This window comes from Microdochium trichocladiopsis (genome assembly GCF_020744255.1).
Source record: "Microdochium trichocladiopsis strain MPI-CAGE-CH-0230 chromosome Unknown B0I36scaffold_8, whole genome shotgun sequence".
Classification (NCBI taxonomy): domain Eukaryota; kingdom Fungi; phylum Ascomycota; class Sordariomycetes; order Xylariales; family Microdochiaceae; genus Microdochium; species Microdochium trichocladiopsis.
Window position 1 is genome coordinate 3,267,042 of NW_025763551.1, and position 25,563 is coordinate 3,292,604.

A 25,563-nucleotide genomic window follows, 5' to 3' on the forward strand; every position below is an offset into this window, starting at 1 on the left:
CTTGAGCGAGGATGACTTTCAACCCATGAATAAGTGATTACAAAGGTCCGCGAGCCACTTCTGCTCTTCTTTACATTGAATCTGTATAAATTCGAGCACAATGACATAGATACGACCGAAGTCTCGGGCAAATATCCTTCAAGCATAAACGAGATGCAAAAAACACGGCCCGTGCCGAAGGTCTGTACGCATATGAAGAAATGAGCACGTGTAGTGATTTCGAGGGTGAGCTTCACAGAAACATGGCACAAATGTTACTACACCATACATGAACTTCCGTTTGAATGAATGCACTTGCTTCCACGTACATATGCGTTTACTGACCCAGTTCTAACAAGGTCTTCCTTGGTATGTTGTTGACTTGCTAACAGCCTAGAAGCGCTTAAATCCTAACGTATATGCAAAGCAACTATCATGCTCATCGCACCTAAGGCCGATGTCAAGCTCAAACCTCCGGAGCATTGAGGGGAAAGTTGGGGCTGCCAATGTACGTCTGAACCACGCCTGTCGGAACCTGCTGGTTGGTGTAGGCGAGCTCGTCGGGGTTGATCTGGTGGACGCCGGTAATGTTTGTGCTGGGCGAGACGGGCTGCGAGACGAAGAGCGCAATGGCCGGTCCCTCGGAGCGCACGATCTTGAAGGTGCGCGAAGAGTTCTCGCAGGTGCCTTCGCTGACGCTGGGCAGCTGGTTGCTGCCGAACGCGGGCTGGGTGGCGCTGCACGAGACGGGGGTGGTCTCGCCCGCGTTGTGCCGGACGACCTTGAAGGAGTAGTGGCACAAAACGGAGTGAGGAGTGCAGCCGGCTGTGAACTCTGTCACGTCGAAAACGGGGGCTGATCCGGCCGATCCGCCGCAGCGCTTGACAGCTGCGGCAGAGGCGGTGGCGGCGAAGGCGAGAGTGAAGAACTTCATGGTTGCGGGTATGGGTTTGGGGTGGTCGTTTTAAGCTGATATCGTTGGTTATGCTTTGAAGAAGTGGTATTGTTGGTGAGATGTATGAGCCGAGACTAGAGTTGCTGCTTGGATTTTGGTGTTTATATACAAGTGGGATTCAGAGAACGCAGCAGTTCAGATAATGACGATGCAGGATCCACACGCTTCGGGAAGGGGGGAACAATGACGATCACTCAGCAAAAGTACGGGTAGAGAACTGGTCGACCTCCGTGTTTGCGGAGTCGGCTCCCTGCCAAGCTCCACCAGGCACACGGAACGAACTTGACGCCGCCTAGAAAGACGAGCCCTTGAGGCACATTGTTGTTTCTTGCATGGGGGGACTTTTGGGTCCTCTGATTTCACGAAGCATTGTGGATCATTCGTATTGCGGCGCGCGACTGACCTCCCTTACACATGCCTGGCAGGGAAACCGCATCGCAGCAGAGGAATCAGTAATGAGAACTGATACAAACGAGCATTTCCCCATAGCTGATTGAGATAATTGCGTGACCTATCACTTCCAAGGCATCACTGCCCATGGATGGGCACTTGATCTTGGTGGCAGTTTTGTCGGGATGAATTATGATGCTGCCCTGAGAGGTTCGGCTAGAACTAGTGGCCTGCGTCCACAACACTGAACGCCCCGAAACAAAACAAGACTGCCACTACTACTTGACAAGCCGGGCAGGCTGGCGGGAGTGAGCCACGCGCCCCAATCAGCTACAGGCATGAGGAAAGCTAATTACGTTGCCGCCGGCTCGTGGAGCAGACTCTGTGAGCAACGTTACGTGATCATCGTTGCGAAATGCGAGAGACAACAGTAGGGCGAGGCGGGAGACCCCAGATCTGGCATGGCCGCTCGTCTCCACATGGCGTCCCCGTGTTCGGCATGGGCGGGCGATTGATCTGGAATACGAGAAATGACGACAGGCACCCAATCAGGCATGCTCAACAGGACCTGGCGCAGCCATCAGACCAAGACCCGGGCGGAAAAGGAGACTTTCCCAGGGTTCCTCAGCTTTCGCATGGTCATTTGGGCAGACTGACTCGCCTCAGACTTGCCGCTGCAATGTTAGCAGTGACGTCTACTTTCCGACGGGAGAAGTGCCACGACAGCCTTGCGCGCCGAGCGAGCCATCAGGACTCCGACCCATGTTCCCAGTTCGATTCTACGTGCTCAAGCTGTCCTGGAGAGCTCCTTGGCACGGATTTCTTCCACGCTGACTTTGGTGGGCTTCAGGATCGCAGGGCGAATCCCTGACTTTGTAGTCCTTTCAATGCTCGGTACGAATGATGCAAACGGTACTGTGGTGCATTAAGCGATACCCCACTTGCCATGGTCGAGCATATCGAGCCAGATGATGTTGAAATCTGATGAGTGCGCATGCATAGCGGCTCAGCGTAAAAACCTGGGTGAGTAAGCGACAAGCAATATTGCCTGCGGTGTCGAGCCACAGTCTGGGACACCAAGGAAAGCCCGCTAGAGGCTTGTAATGTTCACAGCCACAACGTGCCTCGACATTGCCACTCGAGCTCTCCGGCTGATTCTTTCCGAGACCCGCTCGTCATCTTGCAACACGCCCCCAGAACCCCAGCACAGGTCCCTGGCTTGTATCTCCAGGACCCGCGAACCAAGCTACAAATGCAGTGAAATTTGCAGGCGCACGGCATAGTGTGTTGCTAAAAATAGCAACACAACCCCGCTACCCCACACATCAAGCTCCAATGAAATGGCAAAACAACCCTCCACCATCTTGATGCTGTCTTATGCTGCTCGTTGACAAAAGAAACGGCGGGGTCAGTCATAATCAGCTGCTCATAGGATTTGTTTGGAAGCAAGGTATCTCAAGCTAATTGAGGTGTCCAAAGCCTCTTTGTAGCCCCTTTCTACTCGGATCACGTTTCGGACTCCGAGCCCAGCTCGGCATGACGGTTGGAAGCAGTACGCAGACGGGGGGGAAGCTCTCAAACTCAATTGCAGACAACCAGAAATACTTCGTCAAGACGCTATACTTGATACTGCATTCATTTTTCAACATATAGTCAAGTCCTCTCTGTGGAATGGCGATGGCATCTTGTTTCACAACACGGACAATTACCGCTGTGATGTGGGAACAGGCCCATTGAAGAGAATCGAGTGCTGCCTTCCGAAAGAGCATGTGTGCGTCCCAGTCAGGATCGACACGGAATGCACTTTCGCTAGCTACTGTATCTGGACACTATCATATCGCAAGTTCTAGAACTGGGGCTGCCTGCCCCGGGCATCCTGGATGCCTTCCAGGGTCGTTTTTAATCCTCGCAAATTGCTGAACAGCTTACCGAAGTTGTTGCTCTTCCCCGTCTCGGGGTCGCCGTGCCGTCATAAGGATAAAAACATAGAAGCTGATGGATTTCGTCTCGGCAAGTTTCACGCGTAGCATACACGCAGCACGTTCCCTGCGACCATGCACCCTCAATCGCGTTGTACCAAACAGCTACTCCTCGAAGCCAGGACATCATCAGACCTGCTGGGTGATGGAGTAATGTGCCATTCAGGCTCACTTGCAGAAGCCAATCTAATTCCTTGTCAGTTGTCTTGCGGGTGGTCTTTGACATAAACAGTGCAAGTAGCTTTAACCGAGACAAGATCGCCAAGAGATCAGAGCAAGTATTTGTCCGTCTTACACCTAAAAGCGTGCAGGTCCTGGGCCAATGTAGCAACAATGGATTCCGCTTGATCCTTTCGGGAATGTAGTATTTGTGGCGTCCGAGTGCCGACTGAGTATTGGCTGCGGCCCCTGATTGTCGTTAGTGCAGGTCGTTCTTGGCACATTTCAGCTGATGAGGAGCCTGGGGGCCGAATGTTCAAGGACTTCTCACTATAGGCAAATTGAACGATTGAACAATGCTTCTTGCAAGTATATAAAGCCTTGATGTGGACGTTACAATGCCATTATGAGATCCAACAATCAAGGGCTTCTGCAACCAAACTACCCAGCTCAATGTAAGTCTTTGACCAGCAGTACAGCCACATTGCCATATTATCCTAACTCACATCTCCGCCAGCTCGCTCTCCTTCTATACAAAAGGCCTCGTCTCCACTGCCAAGATGCAGATCACCGCCGTCCTCCTCGCTTTGATCCCCGCCACTATGGCCTGGCAATACGAGCACGGCCCTACCAACGCCCGCAAAGCCCCCTTCGGATCGACTAACACACCTTGCCGCAAATCGTTCCACCCAGAGAACACCATGTTCCACTGGGACCGCGATCCCAGCGAGGACTGCTGCCTGTACCTGTGGTCGAATAGCGCATGCAGCGGGAGTGCGGTCGCTTCCACATGCAGCGACTGGACGAAGGTGTCTGTCAACAACTTCTACGCCTACAAGGTGCAGAACTGTTGAGAGCAGTGGGCAGAGCGGATGGCTGCGTCACGGGCTTTCAGTATCAGAAGAGGAATTCAGGCGTCACACCTTGCTAGAGTATAGTGACTGGAGGATTTCATAGTTGACCCACAAGAATCAAGGTTTCCATGAATCACTGGAACCAGGGAAAATGGGGAAGCAAATGTGGTAAATAATGATTAAATCGTGCATGTGAAACTCCGCTGCCGTCAGTCCACACAATGTGTGCGAACGCGGTCGTGACTATCAAACTGTTCGTGCTCTTCGGTTCCTTTGACACAGGTACGCCGCTGCGCCTCCTGCTCGCACAGTGGCCTGGCAGGCACCCATGTGAACACACGATTTGTAGGCATGGGGTTCGCATTTGCCCCACCGACGAATTCGCCGCTCCAGTGGCCCCTGCGTCAGTCAATCCAAGAGCAGTCGACTCCGCGGCGATTGCTCCATCAACAAGGCCAGGCACCTTAGCTCTCCCACATGCTCTGGCACGGTAAGAACATGAGTGGCAAGACCCATGGCACGACAAGGCTCAGAGAAAAGGCGAACAGGATGCGTCACCTGCAAGTGAGTACCTCTCAGTCTTAATGTTCTGGCGGAGATGTTGGCTGACAGGCCCTCAGAAGAAGAAAGGTCAAATGCGATGAAGCACGCCCGGTCTGCAACCGGTGCCACGTCGGAGGCCGGTCTTGCACATATCTCAGCCCGCCAATCGGCTCGTACTCCTGGCAACACCTGTTGCAAGCCAAACCGCCCCTCTTAGCAGTCCCTGGCCCCGGACTACCTCAGCAAGAGGCCCGCAGCCTGGACTACTTTCGCTCCGTTGTGGCCCCAGTACTCGATGGCTCATTGGGTAATGGCTTCTGGACAAACCCGGTAATGCAGCTGGCTATGAATGAGGCGGCGGTGATGCACGGGATCCACGCCATCAGCTTGCTCTACGAAGGGTTCGAGCCAAGCTGGAAGGACTCGTTGTGCGAAGAAGAGGTGCTGAGGCATTACAACCACGCCTTGCGACTCGTGGCAACAAGCAAGCCGCAAGAGTTCGCGGTTCTCGTTGCGTCGGTACTCTTCATCTGCATCGAGTTTCTGCGTGGCAACACAGCAGCTGCGATTACACACTGTCGGCATGGGATTCTCCTCGCCAGGACGTGTCGAGCCCCAGACAGTGCGGCTGCTGATGTGCTTCAGCACCTCAGCATCTTCCCGCATTTCTTCTCGTCTGGAGAGTTCCCGTCCCTATCGTCGAGGCCGCAAGAATCTCGCTTCGAGAGTCTAGCAGCTGCTGCCACTGCAATGGACAAGCTTCTGGCCCAGGCAATCGGCTTGGTACGATCTCTGGACGCGTACCGATTAGGCGCCGACGACTTGATCATCCCGCCCGATGTTTGGAACATGCAACAGGCAGTACTGAGGGACCTCATGGTTTGGAAGATCGCGTTCGAGGCATTGCCGGTTGACACAGCTGCAGCAGACACTGCACGGTCATTGCTGCGCATGAGGTTTTTAGTCGGCTGGGTATGGACAAGCATTGCTCCCCACCGAGAGGAAACAGCCAGCGACTGGTTCCATGCAGAATTCGCGGAAATTGTGAGGCTGGCCAAAATAATTCATCAACAGGCATCAACGACGAAGTTCACTTTCAGCATGGGCACAGCGCCGCTGTTGCATTTTGCGGTCATCAAGTGCCGCCATCTGGCTACACGACTGGAGGCTCTCAAGGTGCTCCGAGATTTGGCCAATGTCAGGGAGTCACTCTGGGATGCAGAAACCATGTATGCGATCGGAAAGTGCATAGTGGAGCATGAGCACGGCATCTTGGTGGATGAAGGGCTGCCAATGACCGACGCGGAGCTTCCTGATGATCGGAGCAGGATCAGAGATTCATACGTGGAAGATGAGGTGTTTGAGCATCTTGATGAGCAGGGCAACCTGGTCTTTCGGCGGCGGATACACCTCGTATATCTCGAGGGAAGCGCTGTGGCAGAGAAGTTGGATTGGATATCAAGCTCGGTTATTACGAACGCTGAATAAATGCCAGTCAGGATCAGTACAACATTGAGCCAATGCAAGCAACATCCGCCCCACGAACGGGCTCATGCCTGTATTGTGAGAGTCTTAAGACCTGCAGCTGTCGAACAGGCAACAGCGACAAACGCCAAATATTTGCCTTCTCAACACAGACGGCCTGGGCTGAATATTTGGGGCTGTGATGAATGGCCTAACCATCCGCAATGTGGGTCCAGTGCGAGGGGGTGGGCATGGACGAGACGACACCATGGCAATGTCTACACCCTGCGCAATTTTATTGATCTCTAGCATATAAGAGTACTCCTCCAGACGCAAGCAACATTAATCTTCGCCTGACCAAAGCATTCATTCATTCTACCAATTTTCTTAAATCACCCATTCACTCTCGTCTCTACGCTCTTTCGATCATCCGGACAAAGCCAACTGGAACCATGAAGCGGGCCACAGCTCTTCTCGGCGCCCTTTGCAATCTCTCAGAGCAAAGCACAGTGCCTCCTGGAGCTGGCCTAGCTGGTCCAGCATTCCCAGCGCCGTCTTCTCTCCATGGAAGTGACACGCTGAAAACAGCAGTGCACAAGTTCGAAAAGTCGATCGCGGGCGCACCAGTTATCCAAGCCAACGAGACCGCATGGACCGTGGCCGTCTTCTCGACTAGCGAAGAAGAGCCTCTGTACGAAATATACTTTACACCAGACTACAATGTCGGTGTCTCCCAAGTCGACAGGGACTCGGTGTTCCGGATCGCGAGCGTGTCCAAGGTTTTCAGCGTATGGACGTTTCTCATGGAGGTGGGGGATGAGCACTTCAGTGACCCTATCACGAAATATGTTCCTGAGCTAGCTGCATTGTCGGACACTTTAGAGTCGGGGACAGTGTACGACGACATTGACAACGTTCGCTGGGCCGAGGTCACGCTTGGGCAACTTGCGAGCCACCTGGCTGGCATTCCACGTGATCGTAAGTACTTGTCATGAAGTCAAAGCGCAGGGCTGACCTCTTGACAGCCTCTCAGACCGACTTTTCAGCTGGACTGCTTCCTCAACAGGGCGAGGCACTTGGACTACCACCCCTTGAAGCTAGCGAGATCCCCGTGTGTGGCGTCACAGGGGTGCTGCGACCGTGCAGCCGTAGCGGTAAGGCGACATCACTTCATATATTCCAGCGCTGTGGGCTGACATGCGCAGAAATGATCTCGCAACTTCTCAAACAGCATCCCATTTTCCCCAGTGGTCACTCTCCTGCGTACACCAATGTCGCCTACACTCTGCTCGGATACGCCCAAGAAGCCATCACCGGCAGGACCGCAGGCGAAGCAATCACCACAAACATCTTCTCTGCTCTCAACATGACCTCAAGCAGCTTTGCATCCAAGCCAAGCTCCGGGGGAGTCATTCCCGGCGACGAGTCGGCCGTCGGCTGGGACTGGGACCTGGGACCTTCCAGCCCGTCCGGTTCCATATACTGCTCAACTGCCGACATGGTCAAAGCTGGACGCGCCATTCTTGGGTCGAAGACGTTGACACCCGCGCAGACGCGCAGGTGGTTGAAGCCGATGAGCCAGACCGGCGTTCTCGGGTCAGCAGTTGGTGCGCCGTGGGAGATCCGGCATCTCATGCTCGGTCAGCGTCTGTCACAGCTATACACGAAGCAGGGTGACATTGGTGGCTACCGTGCGGCATTGATCCTTGCGCCTGAGCATGAGATGGGAGCTGTCGTACTGTCTGCTGGGCCAACCGAGTCCAACTCTGCTGCCGTCAGAGAGACCCTGATGAACGCGGTAGGCCGGGTGTTTCTCCCGATGGCTGAGGAGCAGGCCCGCCGAGAGGCGCGGGACAACTTCGCGGCGACTTTCACGGACAAAGCCTCCAACAGCTCTGTCACAGTACATGTAGACAAGGATACGCCTGGGCTCATGGTGAAGAGTCTGATCTCGCGAGGTGTCGAGGTCATCGGCCCATCTAGCCCTTTCCTCCAGATATACGGTGCCGGAGAATCCGCCCGCCTCTTTCCAACCCTCTTGAAGACGGTACGCAAGAGAAGCGCTGGCAGTGGGACATTTATATCACGCCTAGGCTTCCGGGCCAGCTTCTTCAATGCTACAGGAGACATGAAGGAGGTTCAGGATCCTGGCCTGATGCAATGGACGTCTCTCGGCGCACCGACGTATGGTGCAACGACGCTGGACGACTGGGTGTTTGAAATGGGAGAGGACGGAAGAGCCGAGGCATTGGATGTGAGGATGTTGAGGTTGAAGTTGGTGCGCGAAGCGGGCGGAATTTGAGAAACCGTCCTGTCGTTCGGCTGTTCTGGCCCGTTATGGGCACATGCATAACGTTAACCATGGCCCATGCTCGGCTGATTGAGCAATGGACATCGCGACTCGCTTCTGTACCCGCACAGATATGCTAGATCATGCTTTGAGAAAGTGTACTATGAAGATTTATCAGGTCTGATGTCCTGCATGATCTCGTGCATAACTCCATAGTCAACATTCACGAGAACCTAGTTATGCAACAAAGCGCCCACTTCCGTTGCTACTTACCACACAATAGCAGGTCTTGTACCTCGCCACCTGTGATGGTGAAGGGGAAATAGTGTAGATTTTATTCCCGTTACCTTCTTGTTGATTTATGTGGTCCTGCATCGCTAGGCATTAGATCCGCCAAGCTGCCACAATCGCGTCGATGATGTGAAGTATCAGGGGCGCCATTTCATAATTGTACGCTAGTCTATAAGCGGTGCCGAGGCCGAGGCCGAAGCCGCTTGTACCGCGACGCCCCAACAGCATTGACTTCTCTTCTCTTCTCATTACCAGTTGTGATTTGCACCTGGATCAAGATCTGTTTCCAGATGCGAAAAGTCTGCGCAGTCGAGTCATGTCCAGTTCGACCCGGCATAAGCTACGCCGGCTCAACGGTCGACTGCAGGCCTGCGATCCGTGCCGTCGCCGAAAGGTCTGTCAGCCTGCCCCTCGTCGCTTTCAGCTAAAGTCACAGCAACTCTAACATGCGAACAGGTAGCATGCGATCACGGCCAGCCAGTCTGTCAACGATGCATCCGCAAGAATGGGGAGGCTCGTTGCACCTACACAATCTCGGCCCACTCGATAACCGCATTCGAGACAGCGCAACCCCGGAGCTCAGCATCGTCGCCGAGACACTCACTCCCGAACGACTCTCAAAAAGCCGGCGGCACTCCTGGCAGTAGCTCAGGCGCCAACCCTAGGCCTTCAGGCTACCTCGGCTATGCAAGCTACACCACCGTCATAGACGAGGCAAGAGAGAGCCTCCTTACCCAAGAACCCGCAGCTTGGGCACAGAGCAACGCTGAAGCACCCAGAGTTGAGCCTGAGATATCTGAGGCCTCGATTGCGCGGGGTGTCGCTGTTCTCCGCCGTATTCCAGTTGTCGAGGACGTCGCCATCGTCGGCAAGGAGTACTTCCTCATGCATGATTGGATTTATCGGATTGCCATGGTCATAGTCGAGGCTTTGTACGATGCAAACATCTTTGGCGCTTATTTGGGTACGCATCGCAACGATGAGGACCTTAGACGGATGGCTCGCATGATCTGTATCAGCACGGCACGGCGTGTCAACGATGACCTGGAGGGAAGGCACTGGATCGCCCAGTTCAGCGGCCCCAATCTGCGCTGGGAATCCATAGGTATTTGGCAGCAGCTCGCAGCAAAGTCTCCGCAATATTCAAATAACTATATGCTAATCCATTTGATTCACTAGGTCTTCTGTTGACCTTCTGGGAGCTCACGCGGAAGGGCCGCCCGGCGGAGCGGAAGCCGCATTCGAATGACGAAGAGGATTGGCGCAAACACACGAACAGCTGTTTAGAGTTGTGTGACGAGTTCTCAGAGGGGAACCTGCTCGTTTTGAATCTACATCATCGCTGGACCATACTGGAAAGCATGACGTCCGGCGATGCAAGTAAGTGCGCGCATGATCGTGGTCTTCCTTCGATACAATGGAGATCACAGTGCAACATCATGAGCCACTCCGCTAACGCCGTATCTGTCAAGGTCTGAGGACAAGCAAATGTCATGCGCAGACAGTAGCATGCTTGACCTTCTTGGGCTATCACTCGGAGATTCTGACTCAGTCATACGTGCCTACATTCGCTTCCGAGCTGAAAAGGACGGTTTCCGGAATGGTGTATGACACCGACAAGACGTGCGTGTGGCCGTTTCCTTCAAATCGTTTTGACCATGCAGCCATTCTTTTCGTCCCGATCTAAAACACATACGAGCATGCAGCATCTCCTCTTTCACCGGCCGGCCACCACTCCTATCGAAGGGATTCATGACGACTCCTCTGCCGTTGGATTTGGAAAGCGATGATCTCTTTGGGCCACAGAGTCGCCTGGAGTTCGTGGCTGCGAACAATCTGGACGAACGAGGCTGGAGCAAAAAGGGTACACTGTCAGGGTCTACTTGCTTTCGAGCACGGGGCATGATCAAGGAATTCCGAGACAACATCCTTGCCATTGCTCTTGGGAGTAATGGCGACCCGGAATCAACGCTAATCACGCTTCTGTGAGTGCCTGCGCATCGCCCGAGTTTTGCTCTCTCATAGCTGACTGATCTCTAGCGACATCTCACGCCGACAAGCGGCGGCGATAGCCGAATTTCCAGCCTGTGTGGCCTACCGGCCCGAGGAGATCAGCAACCCCGAAATCCCCACAGCGGTAGTCTTCACAAAGCTCATGATAAGCTCGGAGGCGCTGCAGAACGACTTCTTCCTGGGCCGGCTGATGCTCAAGAGAGGCTACGACTCGTCCAATCATCTGCTGCTCACGAGTTTTCGAATGGTGTCTAATACGCTGGCGCTCTGGACCAACTTTGAGAGGTTCGCGGTCATGAAGACAAACTTCCAGTGGATGGTACGTAACAATGTCCTTTCACAAAAAGTCCCGCGTTCAATGATAGACCTGACGCATCGGACCGTTCAGCTCATGGCGTACGGCGCGCCGGCCGGAGGCATACTCTGCAAAGAGCTGCAGAAGCCGACTCTGCCAAACGGCCGCCATTCGGAGGATCCGCAGATCACGCGCTCGTCCATCATACAGAAGCTATCTCTGCTGGTTGGGTTCCTCGACTGGGTGGATCCCGCCGCACCGAACGCGGCGCTGTGCAACGACTGCAAAACGGTCATTCAGATGGTGCTGGATCAGACCCTGAACGGCGCCGGCAGTGTGGATGCATCGTCCATGGCGAACCAGATTGAGTTTGAGTTCCCAAACGGGCTCGACTTCAACTTTGAGCTCATGGACTCGTTTGACTGGCTTGGTACAGAGTTATGATCGCCTGAGCAGGAGCATGCCAAAGCCGAGCGCAGGAACATAGCAGTGACGGAGATCTAGCAGCCTGACCGCCTAGACCGGGCTGCGTAGAGGTGCTTCCACTATCTGCGTCTGCCAACCCTGGGCGCAGCTGCCGAAGTAGCGCTGGAAAAGGATTGGGGGACGCAAGAACTGGGAAAACAACCAGTACCGGGCATATCGTCTTTGTGAGCCACTTTGGAGAAACGACTTCCTCTGAGTTGGCGCTGTAACGTGGACATCAAATCAGGGGAATCTGCGCAACATCCGGGACGAATGGCAAGCTTGAAAAACAGTAATGCCGTAATAAGAAGGCGAATGAACGCACGTGCCTGGGCTCACGTGCCCATCAATGCTTAACAAGGCGCACTATGCAGCCGTCTCCTGAGGATCATACAGATATTGGTACTGCAAGTCTGGATTTGGAAATACCGCATCGACATGCTGCAACTCACACTACAAGGCTCAGCGGGATCGAGATGATCTAGTGAGGTGCGACAGGAACTTCATGGACCAAGTCAGACGTGCTGGGATTACAGCTAACGGCAGGCCATAGATGGCGTGCTTGCGGAAACGAGCAGTCACAAAGGGTTGAGGCGGTCCAGACAGGCAAACAGGATGCTGCTCTGTACACGACATCCCTCGTCACTCGCGCCAGGCCCCCGAAACCCAGGTCTTAGCCACTTCAGCATTGCTCTCTCATCCAGGCCGCTGTAGTTTTGCTCTAGGATGATCTTGTACGCGTCTCCGCAGGACATCGTCGATTCTCCCTCCTTGAGCATAGGGTAGTAATGGCATTCGGGGCTTGCTCCCAGCTTAATGGCGCTGGCAAAGTCCATTGGAGAGATGGATCGTGGTCGTGGTCTGACACTTGTTGCTTCATGCTGCGTCGTAGGTGTATCGTCTCGTCGAGGGCCTGTTTTACAGGGACCCAGCGAGCTCGAGGATGGGCGGCCTCGTGGCGGCGCTTGCTGAGATGGCAGGTCCACGCCCATTTCCGGTTCGAGACTGCGATGTGCAGAGTAGTTCATGGTTTCTGCTCCCCCCAGGCAGCCCGGTGCTTCCGCCCTGTCGTCTACACCCGCTGGCGCGCCGTCAGCGCCCCGACCGCGGGCACGGTCCAGCTCAGTCGTGAGTTGCTCGATCTTGATCAGAGCTTGCTGCAGTTGTTGTTGCGTCGATGCGAGCCTCGACTCAAGGTCGGCCACGCGGTCCTTGGCCCTCTGCCGGCACCGGCGCTGGTTCTCGCGAACACGGCTAGCCCGGTCGGCGGGGGGCTTCGACGACCACCTGAGGACAGCGCCGTGCTCCGAGAGCTTCTGAGGGCGGATGCCCATTTCCTCGGGCCGCGACTTGACGCGGTCCGCGTATCTAGAGCGAGAATTGGTGATGGAAGGCTGTGTGCCGTGTCGGGCAAAGCATATGGAGGTGTTGTGATCCGCAATCAGGCCGCGCCATCCAGTATCATTGCAGGATGGAGAGAATGACTGTGCCCCCGCGTACGTCATCTGATTCCAGCCGCCAAAAGTTGTGGGTCGGTAACCCTCTGACACCGATGGCATCTGACCGTTAGATGTGCCACAGTGCAGTACAATCTGACCAAAAGCCAGAGCGTGAAAACGAGTGAATTGTGCCAGAACCCAGCCTTCAAGGTCAAATGTCGGACCAGGTACTGCAGCTGTCTGTAAACCAGTCATCACAACACTGACTCTTGCCACTGGCGGCGTGTTTCCTTGTGGATTATGCCGCCCTTTTCGCACCAGTCTGCATTAGGCAATTCTGTGATATGTCACCGTTGGGGTCTGCCCAATCAAAGAACAGCCTCCACTGCGGCAATGGCTGTGCCTGAGCACTGTCGAGACCTTGAGTGACCTGGTATAATTGGCGACAGTGCCGTAGGACTTCGCAACGTCACTACAGGCACCAGCAAGGCCCATTGATGGACCTTCTGTTGAGTTGTGACGGCTATCGATGGACAACACAGGAGGCACGACTACGACAACTACGATCACCCAGCCTCCCACCCACGCGATCACTGCGCCCCCGCCCGACGGGGGATATGGCTGGGTCATCGTCAGTGCATGTTTCATCCTCAACGGTTTCACCTGGGGCATTACCTCAGTAGGTCGCGCAGCTCATTCGGCAGCCGAGACGCAAACAACGCTGACATCCTCGAAAGTCATTCGGAGTTTACCTCTCAGAGTATATGTCGGCGGATAGATTCCATGGGTCCCAACCGCTGGAGTTTGGCTTCGTCGGCGGACTCAACTTCAGCTGCGCCATGCTCGTCGCCCCGCTCGTCACGCATCTCGTTCGCAGGTTTGGCATCCACGCCGTCATGATCCCAGGCTGCTTTCTGCAATCTCTTGGCTACGGCCTCGCTTCTCTTTCCACGCGGGTCTGGCACCTCTATCTGACACAGGGTGCCCTGGTCGGCATCGGCATCGGCTCTCTGGTAGTGCCGAGCACGGCCGTCCTGTCGCAGTGGTTCTCAAGGAGGAGGAGCGTGGCCAACGGCATCAGCTCTGCTGGCTCGGGCGTTGGAGGAGCTGCATTCACCTGGGGAACGGCAGCTGCCATCCGCAACGTGGGCATCGACTGGACGCTTCGCATAACCGGCCTCGTCGCCTTCACCGCCACGCTCATCGCGACTCTTGTGCTCAGAGACCGGAACCAGCACGTCAGGCCCACTCAGGCCGCCTTCGACGTGGTGCTGCTCTGTCGCACAGAAGTCATATTGCTCCTCTGCTGGACCTTTGCCAGCATGTTTGGATACGTCACTTTGCTCTTCTCCCTGTCCGATTTCGGCCTCGCTATCGGGCTGTCCGAGTCACAGGCGACGAGCATAATCGGATTCCTCAACGTCGGGACTGCTCTGGGCCGGCCGATCATCGGCATCGTGAGCGACCGTTTCTCGCGGATCGGGACAGCCGCCTCGCTCACTTTCGCATGCGGAGTCATCTGCTTTGCGTTGTGGATACCTGCCAGATCATTTGCCCTGACTCTGGTCTTCGCCATACTTTGTGGGGCAATACTTGGGGTGTTCTGGATGGTAAGAGCTCAGTATATGTGCCAGCTTTGTGCTTACGGGCGAAAATACTTCCCCCATATATCCACGCAAGCTAAGTTGACACTCGCAGACCATTGGACCGCTGGCGGTAGAGATTGCCGGCCTCAAGGAAACCCAGTCCTTATTGTCCTTGGCCTGGGCTACCACAGTGATTCCATCAGCTTGTAAGTCACCGGGACTGCTGACTTTTCAGGATTACGAAAAGGTCTACTGACATGAATTATTCTTTCAGGTGGGGAGCCGATCGCTTTGGTCTTACGCGGGCTCTCGTCTCCAAGGGCATATCTATATGCTCAATTGTTTGCCGGTTGTTCTTACATGATTGCCGGTGTCTTCATCGCAGGCTTGTGGAAAGTAAACAGATCTAAAAACCATCCTTGAAGTCCTTCAAAGCATGCACGGCAACAAGACGGCAAGAAGTGCTTTCCTCTTTCTCTGTCCTCACAGATACGTCCATCTGGGAGATAAGAGCACCTGTGGCTGGTCGGCACCTAAGCAATCGTCCCCCTCCAAAATTGGCTTGGAGACAATACAGCATTGCAGGATCAAGCAAGAAGACTTCATTCCTTGATTCGGGCTTCGGAGTGATGGGCCTACTGGCGAACCTGTAACAAATTCTGTCCAAACGGCTCGCTCCTGACGACCAGGGCTTAGACACATACGTACGTACGGTCGGCATATGCCTTGGCCCGGTATACTTTTCCAGTAGCATTATTCCTCTTGAACGGGTGGGGTTGTGAGTCGTCTATGGTGCCTGGCGTCGCGCGGTAAGTGAACTGGTTGATCGCATGGAGCACAAAAACAACTTGGAATATGCGTGTACTGATTACGCCAGCGGAGTTCAATCCTCATCTGCCAAATCACGGGTGCGCAGGCGACACAGTCCGCCACACCGATTCACAAACGGGATCTTGGCAGCGCAAGAGCAAAGTGTGGCCCACGATTCGGGATCTGCTGATTTCTGGTAGCTATTCGGCTACTTCATGTGGAAAGTACACTGCTGGTATGCTCTTAATTGCTCTTCTTCTTTGTCCCGCCCAGCGTGTCCTGTACAGAGCCGCCGATCGCCCCGTCGGTGGTGAACTGCTTGCCGATGGCGCCGTCCTTGGCCAGCGGGCCGCCAATCGCCTGGGCCGTGCCGCCGAGCGCTCCTTTCTCTGTTGCGCACACACACAAAAGGTTAGCAATCGATAGTCTATCTCTGCAGCTCTGCGCTGCATCCGCGGGTAGGCCACAATCCGTACCTGTGAACTGCTTGCCAATGGCTCCTTGCTCATCGAACGCCTTTGGCGCGTCCTCGCCGATCCCGGCGTTTGCGGGGGTTGTGGTCGAGCTGGCCATGCCGGTGGCATTCTTGGAGCCGGTCGCGGAGGAGTTGTGGGCAGACATGATTATTTGGCGTTGTTAGGGGGGGTTGGTTTGGGTTGATTGCTGGGTTCGCGATATGTGTGTTGAACCAAGTAGGGGCAGCATGCAGCGTGTCCGGACCACGAGTTTCGTTTATATAGCTTCTACACCAGTGCGACGGGTTATTGTTTGGATACAGTATCCACGGCCCGTAGCTGTCATGGAACGAGTATACGGAGTCATGATGTAATGATGAGCTATACAGCTCGAGAGCTGCGGTTATGGAGGGGTCACCACTCGGACTAGACCTGTCGCGCGTGGGACTGGCGTTATAAATTTGTACCACGCACTCAGTCCGAATGAAGGCGTTAGAGGGCTGAGCTACATTTTGTGGGCGAAATATTCGTGCGAAACATCATTGCAGTCTCGCTCTCAGGCGGTGCCGTGAAACGCGCAGCTCAACGCTTGTTGTTGCTTTGTGAAGGTCGACTCTCGGCGTTGAGGGTGGACTATAGTCGTGGCGATGACGTCATCGAACGATATGTGCAAACGCTTTGCTACCTGTTGCGTGTTGCCCGAGCACCTGCTATGGTTGCTTCCACAAAGGCATTGTCAATATATTCTTGGATCGATTCGGCTAACTCATGGCCGGTCCCCCCCGATGGTCTGTTTCTGACAAGCCCAAACACCCCAACACTGAGATTTACTTGAACAAGACGGCCATCAACCACGGACGAGCACAGGTCATATCCAATAGGACAAGATCAGCCCAGCCACGATCTGCAGATGTCTAGAAACCCCGCCTTCCCCCTTGGCCAAAGCGACCGGCGACGTTGGCGAAGAGATGGAAGCAGGCATGGCAACCGGCACGCAATAGCCGTGCATCCCCAGGCACGCGCGCGGTGCGGTGCGGCTGGCACTTAGCACGCCGCTGCCCCGCTTCCCTCCCCGCCAAGCTGTGCCAAACAGGAATCGCATCGCCTGCTTACGACAGCGTCGTGGTCAGCCTCAGCTCCGTCATTGGGTCGTCGCCTTTATTGTAAAGTAACCGCGTTCCCTGTCGTCGCACTTCAACAACCGAACATTCTCACCATCGAAAAACCATGGCCGACGCAATCACAGCGCGCCTCGCCAGGCTCAACCCCCTCTCAAAGCGCCGTGGCGACGACGACGATGTGGGCGAGGCCATTGACGACTCGACCGTCGCTGGAGGCGGCCACGGAGCCCGCCACAGCAACGTCACAGACACACAGCTCCGCGTCAGCAGCGCCCTCAGAGCCTTTCTCGTCAAGCAGAACGTGCTGAGCGAAGCAGATGCCCAGCCTGGCCAGACCAGCCTCTCGCCGGCCCTTCGCTCTCTGCTCGAGAGGCCACACGCCATCGTCCCTCCCGAGCTCACAGACAGGTCGCACCCGCTGCCCGAGTACTTCATCTCGTCCAGCCACAACACCTATCTCATGGGCCACCAGCTGCACGGCAAGTCTTCCGCCACTGCCTACGAGACGGCGCTCAACACGGGCTCCCGTTGTGTCGAGGTCGACGCCTGGGACGACGATGACAATACCGACGAGCCAAAGGTCACCCACGGCTACACCCTCGTCTCCCACATCCCCTTTCGTGCCGTCTGCGAGACCATCAGGGACGTCGTCGACCGCGAGGCCGCCGAGCCAGCCTCCGCGCGCGGCTACCGTGCTGCGCCCATCGTCATCTCGCTCGAGAACCACTGCGGCCCTCATGGGCAACTTCGCCTGGCGCAGATCATGAGTGAGGTCCTGGGCGACCGCCTACTCAGCAAGCCGGTACGCGAGCAGGGCCACCGCGAGCAGGAAGGCACCGGAGACCATGTGTCTCTCGACCAGCTTGGCTCCAAAGTCGTCGTCATTGTCGAATACCACTTCCCGGGCGAAGTGGATGACAGCAGCAGCAGCGACGACGATTCGTCCTCGTCATCATCCGACGACGAGGAAGAACGGGTGGCGCGCAAGAACTACAAGCAGAAGAAGCAGGCGGCGCCGTCGACAATCATCATCCCAGAGCTCGCAGAGCTCGGCGTGTACGCGCAGTCCGTCAAGCCACGGGACAATTCGTGGTACGAGGAGATCCTCAAGGACGGGCCACACCACCACCTCATCAACGTCTCCGAGACCGGACTTGCCAGCCACCTTCCGGCCGCGAGCGAAAAGATTGCCAGGCACAACGCCAAGCACCTCATGAGGGTATTCCCCAAGGGGACGCGGATATCGTCCAAGAACCTCAAGCCCACCCCGTTCTGGGGCGTGGGTGCACAAATCTGCGCCATGAACTGGCAGACATTCGGGGCGAGCATGCAGCTCAACGAGGCTCTCTTCAGCGGCACCGATGGGTACTTGCTCAAGCCGGCGGCCTTGCGCGCGGGGTACGCCCCAGTCGGCGGCGAAGCAACCAAGCGGATGAAGAAGCTGCGTGTTCTGGTGGCGGGCGCGACCGACGTGCCCGTCCCGCCAGGCCATGCGGACGAGGCAGACGAGATCCGGCCGTACGTGACGTGCACCTTGATCCACCCGTCGGACATCAAGGGCGACAGCCCACCCAAGCGCAAGACGTCTGCGTACAAGCAGCACCGGCTGAAGCTGCTGCACAAGGATGACGAGAATCCCCCCGTCACGGACCCGATCTGGAATGAGACTCTCGAGTGGGAGTACGACGACGGCGACGCCGGCAAAGAGCTCGTGTTCCTCAGGATCCTGATCAAGAGCGACGTCTCTTTTGCCACGAACCCCATCTTCGCGGTCGCCGCCATTCGGCTGTTGTATGCCGTGCCTGGGTGGAGTTTCATCCGTATGTTGGACCTCAAGGGTCATGAGACGACCTGCTCTCTGCTTGTCAAGATTGAGATTGAGGATCTGTGAGGTAGAAGCCTTCCAGTCGGAGTATTGGCTTTTTGCGCGGACATAGTATTTCCCTTGTAGTTGCGATCAGCGACCTTGGTAGTGACACAGCCTTGTTGGCCTAATGGAGTGAGTGACCTTGGACAATGAGCCAAGTCGCATATTTTATGGCGGTTTCCAAAGTTCGTTTTCCCATTTTTGAAAATCAACCAAAGCTTGCTAAACGACTGACTAGAAAACAAACAACCGGTGGTATGTGCTGGAAGCCGTGTATATATATGCATTATTAAGGAACCCCGTTTTATTTTATTCACCCGCATTGAAAACCTGCCGTTTTCTTTCTTCTGGTTACACCCTCTCATCAGTAATGAGGAAGCTCCGGGTGACCACGACGTTGTCGCTGCTCAAGCCAGACGACTGCAGCTCCTCCTGGCTGTCGCTCCCGCTCATTGTGCGCGTGCGCATGCCAGACTTGTGGCCCTTCTTGCTTCCACCGTTGCCGCCACCGCCAGCGCCGCCAGAAACAGCACCAGCACCAGAGACCCCATGTGACGACGAGGGCACGGCCGACGAAAACGCGCCGTTCCTGCCGCCCATCGCGCCGCCGCCGTTGCCGTTGCCACGGTGGTGGTGTTGCTGTTGCTCATGCAAGATCATGCCGTCCTCCGGGTCGCTGTCCAGCCCGTCCCACGAGGTCCCGTCTTTGCGGGTGGTGCGGTTGCTCGACGACATGACGTACGACTCGACCTGGGACTTGTTGCCGTGCTTGTGGGGCACGCCGCCCAGCGCGCTCGCGCCGGAGCGGTTAGCGCCGGCGCCGCCGGCACCGGACGAGTACCCCAGCCCGTCGTCCGTCTTGCGGTGCGAGGTCGCCAGGCCGAGCTTCTGGCCTAGCATGCGGAGTAGAGGTCGCGTGGTGGCCAGGCTGCCGGCCGTGATGGCGAGGCCCTGCTCGACGGTGGACCAGATGGCAATGTCTACTGTGGCGTCTGTAATGGAGGAGGTTAGTTATCACTGTTCACATCTGCTGCGGAAACTATCAGATGATTGGGAAGATAAACATACAGAGGAAGTCGGGGTCTCTAAAGGTCAGCAGGTATGGCGAACGCACGACGAGACCGGCACTGGCACTGTTGAGGTTGGAAACATCATGTGTTAGCTTCTTTGCTAGTCCTTAAAGCTGAACGTGTATTTCTGCTTGCGTGAGAAGAGGGGGGGCGCTTACATTGTGCCCATGCCGACGAGCGGGATGAGGAGGATCTTGGACTTGCGGTCCATCTTCAAACTCGAGATGATCCAGGCCGGGAGCAGGGCGAGGGTGAAGTCGGCGACGATGCTGCAGGCCGAGTACAGGTACGCGAGGGCGATGATGATCTCGACGTTGAGGCACGTGCCCGAGCCGTTGTCGACGGGGCCGACCTGGCCGCGGCCGTAGCGCATCCAGTACTCGCTGATCGGGTGGCACTGGAAGAGGACGACAAAGAAAAAGGTGATGCCGGCGACGATGCTGATGGCCACGGCGGCCCAGATGATCCACGCGTGCAGCCGGCGGACGGTCACGCGGACGAGGAAGTAGCCGATGGACACCTTGGAGACGATCATGGTGAGGGCGTAGAACAGCTGGCACACGAACCAGTAGCTGATGGCCGTCGTGACCTGCTCCGGCTCGAGTGCGGCGTGGTGCTGACCCGTGCCGTGGGTCTCGCCGGTCACTGACATTGAAATGTAGATGATGAAGCTGACCTGTACGTCGGTGAAACGAAGCAGAGCCGATGTCAATGATGATGGTTCTACTGCCGGTCCTGGGCGTTCGGAAGGAGACTTACGGTGGCAGCAACCATCAGCCAGTCATCAAGGCCAAAGGCCTTGACCATCACGAAACGCACATAGCAGCGTAGCGATGTTGCGATCACGGCTAGCGTCAGGAAGAGCAAGTTGACTCCTAGGAGCTGCGGCCCGCGGTTTTCGACGGCCATGGCAGCGGCGTCGTCGAGGGTTGGCGGGTCCGATTTGCGTTGCTGGCCGAGAGCAAAACTTTGGTCGTGGGGTTCGTGTGTCTTCACAAAGGAGCGTAATGGTCAAAGGTGAAGAGCACAATCAGATGGCGAAAAAGACGAACGACACCAACGGACGGGAGCCAAGCGGAGAAGAAGGACCCGCGGAGAGAACCACGGCGGGACCTCTCAGATACATAAAGGAAGTTTGCTCCGCCGGGTCAAGGCAGGCAGGGCTGCCCGCGCGCGGGCTGTGCCGCAGACTTGGGTGACGTCCGGTGCGGGCTGGCCGTTACGCGAAAGGGGCTCCGTTCCTGCACTACTGCTGTCAATACTGGGTCTGACAAGTTGCCACCATCACCGTTGACGCTAATATGAGCACAGTCTCCAGAGACCCTGAGAACCACCTTGGGCTGGGACTGGAGCGCGCGTATTCTGGCAGTGTGTGCCCTCGGTAGTGCGTGTACCCTGCAAAACAACTAATACCGCCCACGTTCTAGGGGCAAGCCTATTAAACTTTTGACGCCACGCTACTTGGATCTAATGCATGCCGTGCAACGCACGTGGCGAGCGTCCGCCCGGCAGTGATGCCGCGCCCACGAACCAACCTCGGCGTATTCCGTCAACCCCTGTGTCTCACAGCATACTCGCATGCACGAACCAGTCCCATCTCCCAAGATGACAGGACGTCTCCAGGGATTCTCTTTAGGACTGTGGGCTGGGGGCTGGCCAGCAGCAGCAAAGCCCTCCGAAAGAAGACAGAGAGCCATGTCAAGGGTACCGCCGCCTTAGAGTCTGACGCAGATCAGTGCAATAGCCTGGGCAGATGTAACCCTGCACGCATGCTTGTGCGGCGAGATGTGCGCTTCAGGCCCGGTTCCTCGAGGCAGGGGTTTCCCTTAGCACTGGCTGGGAGACGCCATCTGCCTGCCGCCGGCTCGACCGGAGGTCGTGCTGCAGATTGGAAGACAGCTTCACGCGCCGTCGCCGTCATGATTGCGTCGACCGGAAGCTAAAAGGAGCAAGCGGTGCGCCTCTGTCGCCGCCTCCGTGCACCTCACGCATGCCAGCTTGGCGGAAGCATTGTTTGGCCCTTTGTCGACCGTCTTATTGCCAATTACTCGAGCAGGTGCGCCTCCATGCTCGACCTCCAGGGTCCCTTTTTCCCAGACTCTTGGCCTGCCCTGCTGATGGTGGTGGAGCTCGGCAGCTTCATTGCGATCACCACCAGCCTTGGTTTCGGCGCTGTTTCCTTGAAGCGTTCTAGCCTAGTCGTCTCTCCCTCACCCCGCTGTGGGACGCACGGCCGCGTAAACACGGCTGCTTGGGGTGCTTGGGGCACTTGTGGAGTTGGCCGACGCCCTCGCTTGCCGGTCCTGCTTCTTTCAACATTTCCCTGCAGGGCTCTCGAACACGCTAACAGGACTATTGACTGGGGTGTTGTGCCCGAATGGGGACCAGGCTTCCGGCTGGCCTTCCTGGCCGCCGCCGCCCTCGCCGCACATTCTCCGCCCCGCCGAAGTTTTTCTCGGCAGGAGGGCAAACTACGATCTGGGTGACAGGGGGGCGGGACATGGAACGTGTAAAGAAGGCGATCGGATGGAAGGATGGTTCAGGTGCCACGAGTCGCAACCTCCAAAAACAGGGCCGGATATGCCTCTCGATGCCTGTACAGCTCAATGGTAGTCCCTTATGCACCCGCATCGCGGGCACCTGTCGAGAACTCTCAGCCTCACTTTCGGGGTCCGTTTCTTTAGGGCTCGAACCAGTCTGTGCGGCGGACTGGGCCACGCCAATGCGGCAAAAGATGCTGTATCAGGAAATCATCTCGAGACGAATATTGACACAGGCGCCGTTTTGACGGGGCATGCGGGGCGGGCGGCACAGAAAGCAGCTTGGTAAGTGATGCATCGCTGCTGACTGAACCGACACTGGAACTCCGCTACGCATTGACAGAAGAGCCCGGAGAGAAGCACCCAGATGTGGGTGGGGAAATCGTCGTTTTTGGTGGTTTGGCCAGGCGAGCTACGCAAGCGTAGGCTCATCTGTCTGTCCACAATGAAGTCCACAATATACTCGTGTGACAGCTGAGACAGCTGGACGTTGTCCGCGTGGAGATCAGGGATACGAGAACTGGGTTCCCAAAGGAGGTCCAGCCAGGGGGCGACACACTACGATGAGAGATGATGCGGCAAGCGGTGAGGGACAATAAAGGGGGGTTCTGGAAATGTTGCATTGCATCGGAGCTCGACTTTGGCACGTCGCAGTGTGCTGGGTGACTCCATGCCACATGTTTGTGGGACGAGCACACGACGACTCCGCATACGTTGGTGGCCTGTCAGTCTGTCGAGGACCAGACAACCACCTCGTCTCGCGGCGGGCACCAGGGCTCTTGGCCAGGCAAAGCCCAGAGTATACTCGCTTGGCTTGCAATACTACATGGAAATGACTGTGTGTTCCTGAGCGCGGCACGTGGGACTCACATTCGGGTCAGGTTGCCCTCCGCGGGAGAACAGCGCGCATGTATGCACGCATCAGGAGAGAGAGGGAGTGCTCTCGGGCAAATTGTCCGTGTCTCGGTCCTTCTGTTGCCTCCCAGCCAGTTGGTTGGGGTGGACACGCCTTCTCCACCATCATACGGCTATTACCTCACCGTGGATGGATGGGGCACCAGAGGCTCGAGTACCCATTCCAAATCCACAGCGGATCCCTTTTACGACGGGACCCGTGTCAGCGACGAGCATGTCATTCAAAGATTGCTGCCTGTGTCCTGGGTCATGCATGGAAATTGTGCATGAGGTGCGTGCGTATATTGAATGCAAACCGGCATCGGAATAGTGTCCCGAGCTGGCCATGAAAACGAGGACATACGAATACCCAGTGACGACAGAATGCGGTCAGCAATTCAGCACGTGACGACAGCATTTCCTGAAACGCAACCAAATGACAGAGCCCAGGCCACGAGCGTGTCCCACGGCGCGACTCCAGCAACCACCGGCACATGCTCCGGCAAATCACCTCCCCTCCTCACCCTTGTCCAGAGGCAACTGGGATGATTCCTGCAGGGAAGAATGCAGAGGCTCGGCAGTCGCCACTTGGCGTTACGCGTCAGCCAAAGAAAAAGATGACCCCAGCCCTTGACCCTTACTAGTTGGTGTGAACCCCCATGTCCATGTCCCTGGCCTGTGCTTTCTGAATAAGCGTAGGTAATGCCAGAGTTGGCAGCAGCAGCAGCAGTGTCGGGGGACTGTCGACGCCAATGACCAAGATCGGCGTATTCCCGGCAACCGAAAGGCAGGAAGAGGTCATGATCATTGATTCGTTACCGGCTGGCCGGCCGTCAAACCACCCACAACCCCTGACAACATTCGCCCCTTGCGGCAAGCGGCGGCGAAAGAACAACCATGCCAATAGCAGCAGCACAGACCATGATGCCATCAGATTAGTCCAAAGGATGGACGTTACGAGGGAAGAAAAAGCAAAAATTGGGAAACCGGAAAAAAAAAAAAGTAGTGCTTATTGATCCTTCGTTCGACTTTGCTCGGCAAATCTCTACAACAACCAGGCCCTTCCTTCAACATGCCATCTGACTGACTCCACCTCTAATGGTCGCCGAGCTCTAATCCCTGCACGTCAAGTCAAAATGAAAGGGGAGAGCACAGCGTGCGCCACCCGTTAGTTAGCTGACGCTTGCCGCCTTTTTCTTGTATCAGATTCTGGTGTTTTTTTTAATACGCCATTTTCCGCGTTCTTGGCCCTTGCGCAATATCGACGCTGCGCTTGCCTCGTTAATTGCCCCGCTTGCGGCTGCTGCACCGGCGTTGGATCCGAGCAAGCGGGCTCCTAGACCTTGTTAGCGAGATTGAGTTCGCTCATCTGCGTGTCTACCTAGCGCAGCTCGGTTTGAGCCTGTCTTCCCCCACGTGTGCTGGTGACGACCCCTTCGCTCCTTGGGCTGCGCCTCCCCTGGCGTTGATTGCTGATACGCACTGTCTCTCCTGGTTCGTCGCCACGACTTGCCCTCTGGACGATCTTGTCCGCAGACGGTACACCGACCTGAGCCGCCGGCCTTTCCCCCGTTCCTTGTCTTTTGGGGAGGGGGATCTGCGATGCATGCATCCTTACCCTGAGCCACGACAAGGGAGCTGACTCGTGCTTTGGAGGCAGCCAGAGAGGCCGATAAGCAGGGCATCCATGTGCCTATGACAGTCGACCCCAGCCCTAATGCCGCCCAGCGTTCAAGAAAAGAAGGGATGGTGATCAGATATGACAGAATTAAACCATCGCAGCTTTGAGATTTGACAGCTCTGTTCTAGAGCTGCGCAGTTTTCAAAACCAATAGCCCTCGGCACCGTCGTGTCCTTTTTGACCAATGAATCCCTGTTTCAAGACCGAAAATGTAATTAAGCTTTGCATGGCAACGTCGCTGTTATCACGGGATGTGGTTGGCCAATGCTTCCAACCGGCAGTGACAGGGTCTTTATGTCTTGCTGTATTGAGCCACGACCTGAAAGAGCACGTGCGGAGATAACTTGCACAAGGTCAGCACGGATGAACAAGATCTGGGATGCCGTCAGACGATCCCCGCGCATCCTCGTCCCTGATGGTCAG

At 56.1% G+C, this 25,563-nt stretch overlaps 11 protein-coding genes across 11 annotated transcripts; 6 read left to right on the top strand and 5 right to left on the bottom strand.

Annotated features, from left to right (window-relative positions):
• Positions 1-34: 34 nt before the first annotated feature.
• Positions 35-1,019, bottom strand: B0I36DRAFT_331201 (uncharacterized protein). The gene is made up of 2 exons (XM_046154954.1): positions 309-1,019; positions 35-230 (listed from the first exon to the last, which is right to left on the bottom strand). Exon 1 carries the CDS (start codon positions 911-913, stop codon positions 446-448), a length of 468 nt encoding a protein of 155 aa, XP_046009945.1. The 5' UTR covers positions 914-1,019; the 3' UTR covers positions 35-230; positions 309-445.
• A 2,877-nt stretch (positions 1,020-3,896) lies between these two features.
• B0I36DRAFT_331202 (uncharacterized protein) lies at positions 3,897-4,424 on the top strand. The gene is made up of 2 exons (XM_046154955.1): positions 3,897-3,917; positions 3,980-4,424. Exon 2 carries the CDS (start codon positions 4,023-4,025, stop codon positions 4,314-4,316), a length of 294 nt encoding a protein of 97 aa, XP_046009946.1. The 5' UTR covers positions 3,897-3,917; positions 3,980-4,022; the 3' UTR covers positions 4,317-4,424.
• Positions 4,425-4,774: 350 nt separating this feature from the next.
• B0I36DRAFT_294888 (C6 zinc finger domain-containing protein) lies at positions 4,775-6,376 on the top strand. Its single transcript, XM_046151826.1, has 2 exons — positions 4,775-4,880; positions 4,937-6,376. The coding sequence occupies exons 1-2, from the start codon at positions 4,831-4,833 to the stop codon at positions 6,345-6,347; spliced, it is 1,461 nt and encodes a 486-aa protein (XP_046009947.1). The 5' UTR covers positions 4,775-4,830; the 3' UTR covers positions 6,348-6,376.
• Positions 6,377-6,775: 399 nt separating this feature from the next.
• Positions 6,776-8,625, top strand: B0I36DRAFT_249336 (beta-lactamase/transpeptidase-like protein; the record flags this gene model as incomplete). The annotated part of the gene is made up of 3 exons (XM_046150465.1): positions 6,776-7,301; positions 7,349-7,477; positions 7,529-8,625. 3 exons carry the CDS (start codon positions 6,776-6,778, stop codon positions 8,623-8,625), a joined length of 1,752 nt encoding a protein of 583 aa, XP_046009948.1.
• A 951-nt stretch (positions 8,626-9,576) lies between these two features.
• Positions 9,577-11,656, top strand: B0I36DRAFT_248007 (uncharacterized protein; the record flags this gene model as incomplete). The annotated part of the gene is made up of 6 exons (XM_046150349.1): positions 9,577-10,009; positions 10,084-10,284; positions 10,377-10,527; positions 10,611-10,889; positions 10,945-11,236; positions 11,306-11,656. Coding segments are annotated over 6 exons (1,707 nt in total), but the record flags the coding sequence as incomplete, so codon positions are not given.
• A 394-nt stretch (positions 11,657-12,050) lies between these two features.
• On the bottom strand, positions 12,051-13,326 carry B0I36DRAFT_161498 (uncharacterized protein). Its single transcript, XM_046148669.1, has 2 exons — positions 12,130-13,326; positions 12,051-12,058 (listed from the first exon to the last, which is right to left on the bottom strand). The coding sequence occupies exon 1, from the start codon at positions 13,234-13,236 to the stop codon at positions 12,256-12,258; it is 981 nt and encodes a 326-aa protein (XP_046009950.1). The 5' UTR covers positions 13,237-13,326; the 3' UTR covers positions 12,051-12,058; positions 12,130-12,255.
• A 319-nt stretch (positions 13,327-13,645) lies between these two features.
• Positions 13,646-15,125, top strand: B0I36DRAFT_249431 (MFS transporter, MCP family, solute carrier family 16, member 6; the record flags this gene model as incomplete). The annotated part of the gene is made up of 4 exons (XM_046150476.1): positions 13,646-13,795; positions 13,854-14,726; positions 14,815-14,908; positions 14,977-15,125. 4 exons carry the CDS (start codon positions 13,646-13,648, stop codon positions 15,123-15,125), a joined length of 1,266 nt encoding a protein of 421 aa, XP_046009951.1.
• A 630-nt stretch (positions 15,126-15,755) lies between these two features.
• Positions 15,756-16,133, bottom strand: B0I36DRAFT_366261 (uncharacterized protein; the record flags this gene model as incomplete). The annotated part of the gene is made up of 2 exons (XM_046159265.1): positions 15,756-15,901; positions 15,989-16,133. The coding sequence occupies 2 exons, from the start codon at positions 16,131-16,133 to the stop codon at positions 15,756-15,758; spliced, it is 291 nt and encodes a 96-aa protein (XP_046009952.1).
• A 1,061-nt stretch (positions 16,134-17,194) lies between these two features.
• On the top strand, positions 17,195-18,979 carry B0I36DRAFT_248260 (phosphatidylinositol-specific phospholipase C; the record flags this gene model as incomplete). The annotated part of the gene is made up of 1 exon (XM_046150371.1): positions 17,195-18,979. One exon carries the CDS (start codon positions 17,195-17,197, stop codon positions 18,977-18,979), a length of 1,785 nt encoding a protein of 594 aa, XP_046009953.1.
• Positions 18,980-19,306: 327 nt separating this feature from the next.
• Positions 19,307-20,934, bottom strand: B0I36DRAFT_248763 (uncharacterized protein; the record flags this gene model as incomplete). The annotated part of the gene is made up of 4 exons (XM_046150413.1): positions 19,307-19,947; positions 20,024-20,088; positions 20,184-20,701; positions 20,785-20,934. The coding sequence occupies 4 exons, from the start codon at positions 20,932-20,934 to the stop codon at positions 19,307-19,309; spliced, it is 1,374 nt and encodes a 457-aa protein (XP_046009954.1).
• A 3,516-nt stretch (positions 20,935-24,450) lies between these two features.
• B0I36DRAFT_331210 (uncharacterized protein) lies at positions 24,451-25,215 on the bottom strand. The gene has a single exon (XM_046154956.1). It carries the CDS (start codon positions 25,142-25,144, stop codon positions 24,806-24,808), a length of 339 nt encoding a protein of 112 aa, XP_046009955.1. The 5' UTR covers positions 25,145-25,215; the 3' UTR covers positions 24,451-24,805.
• Positions 25,216-25,563: the final 348 nt, after the last annotated feature.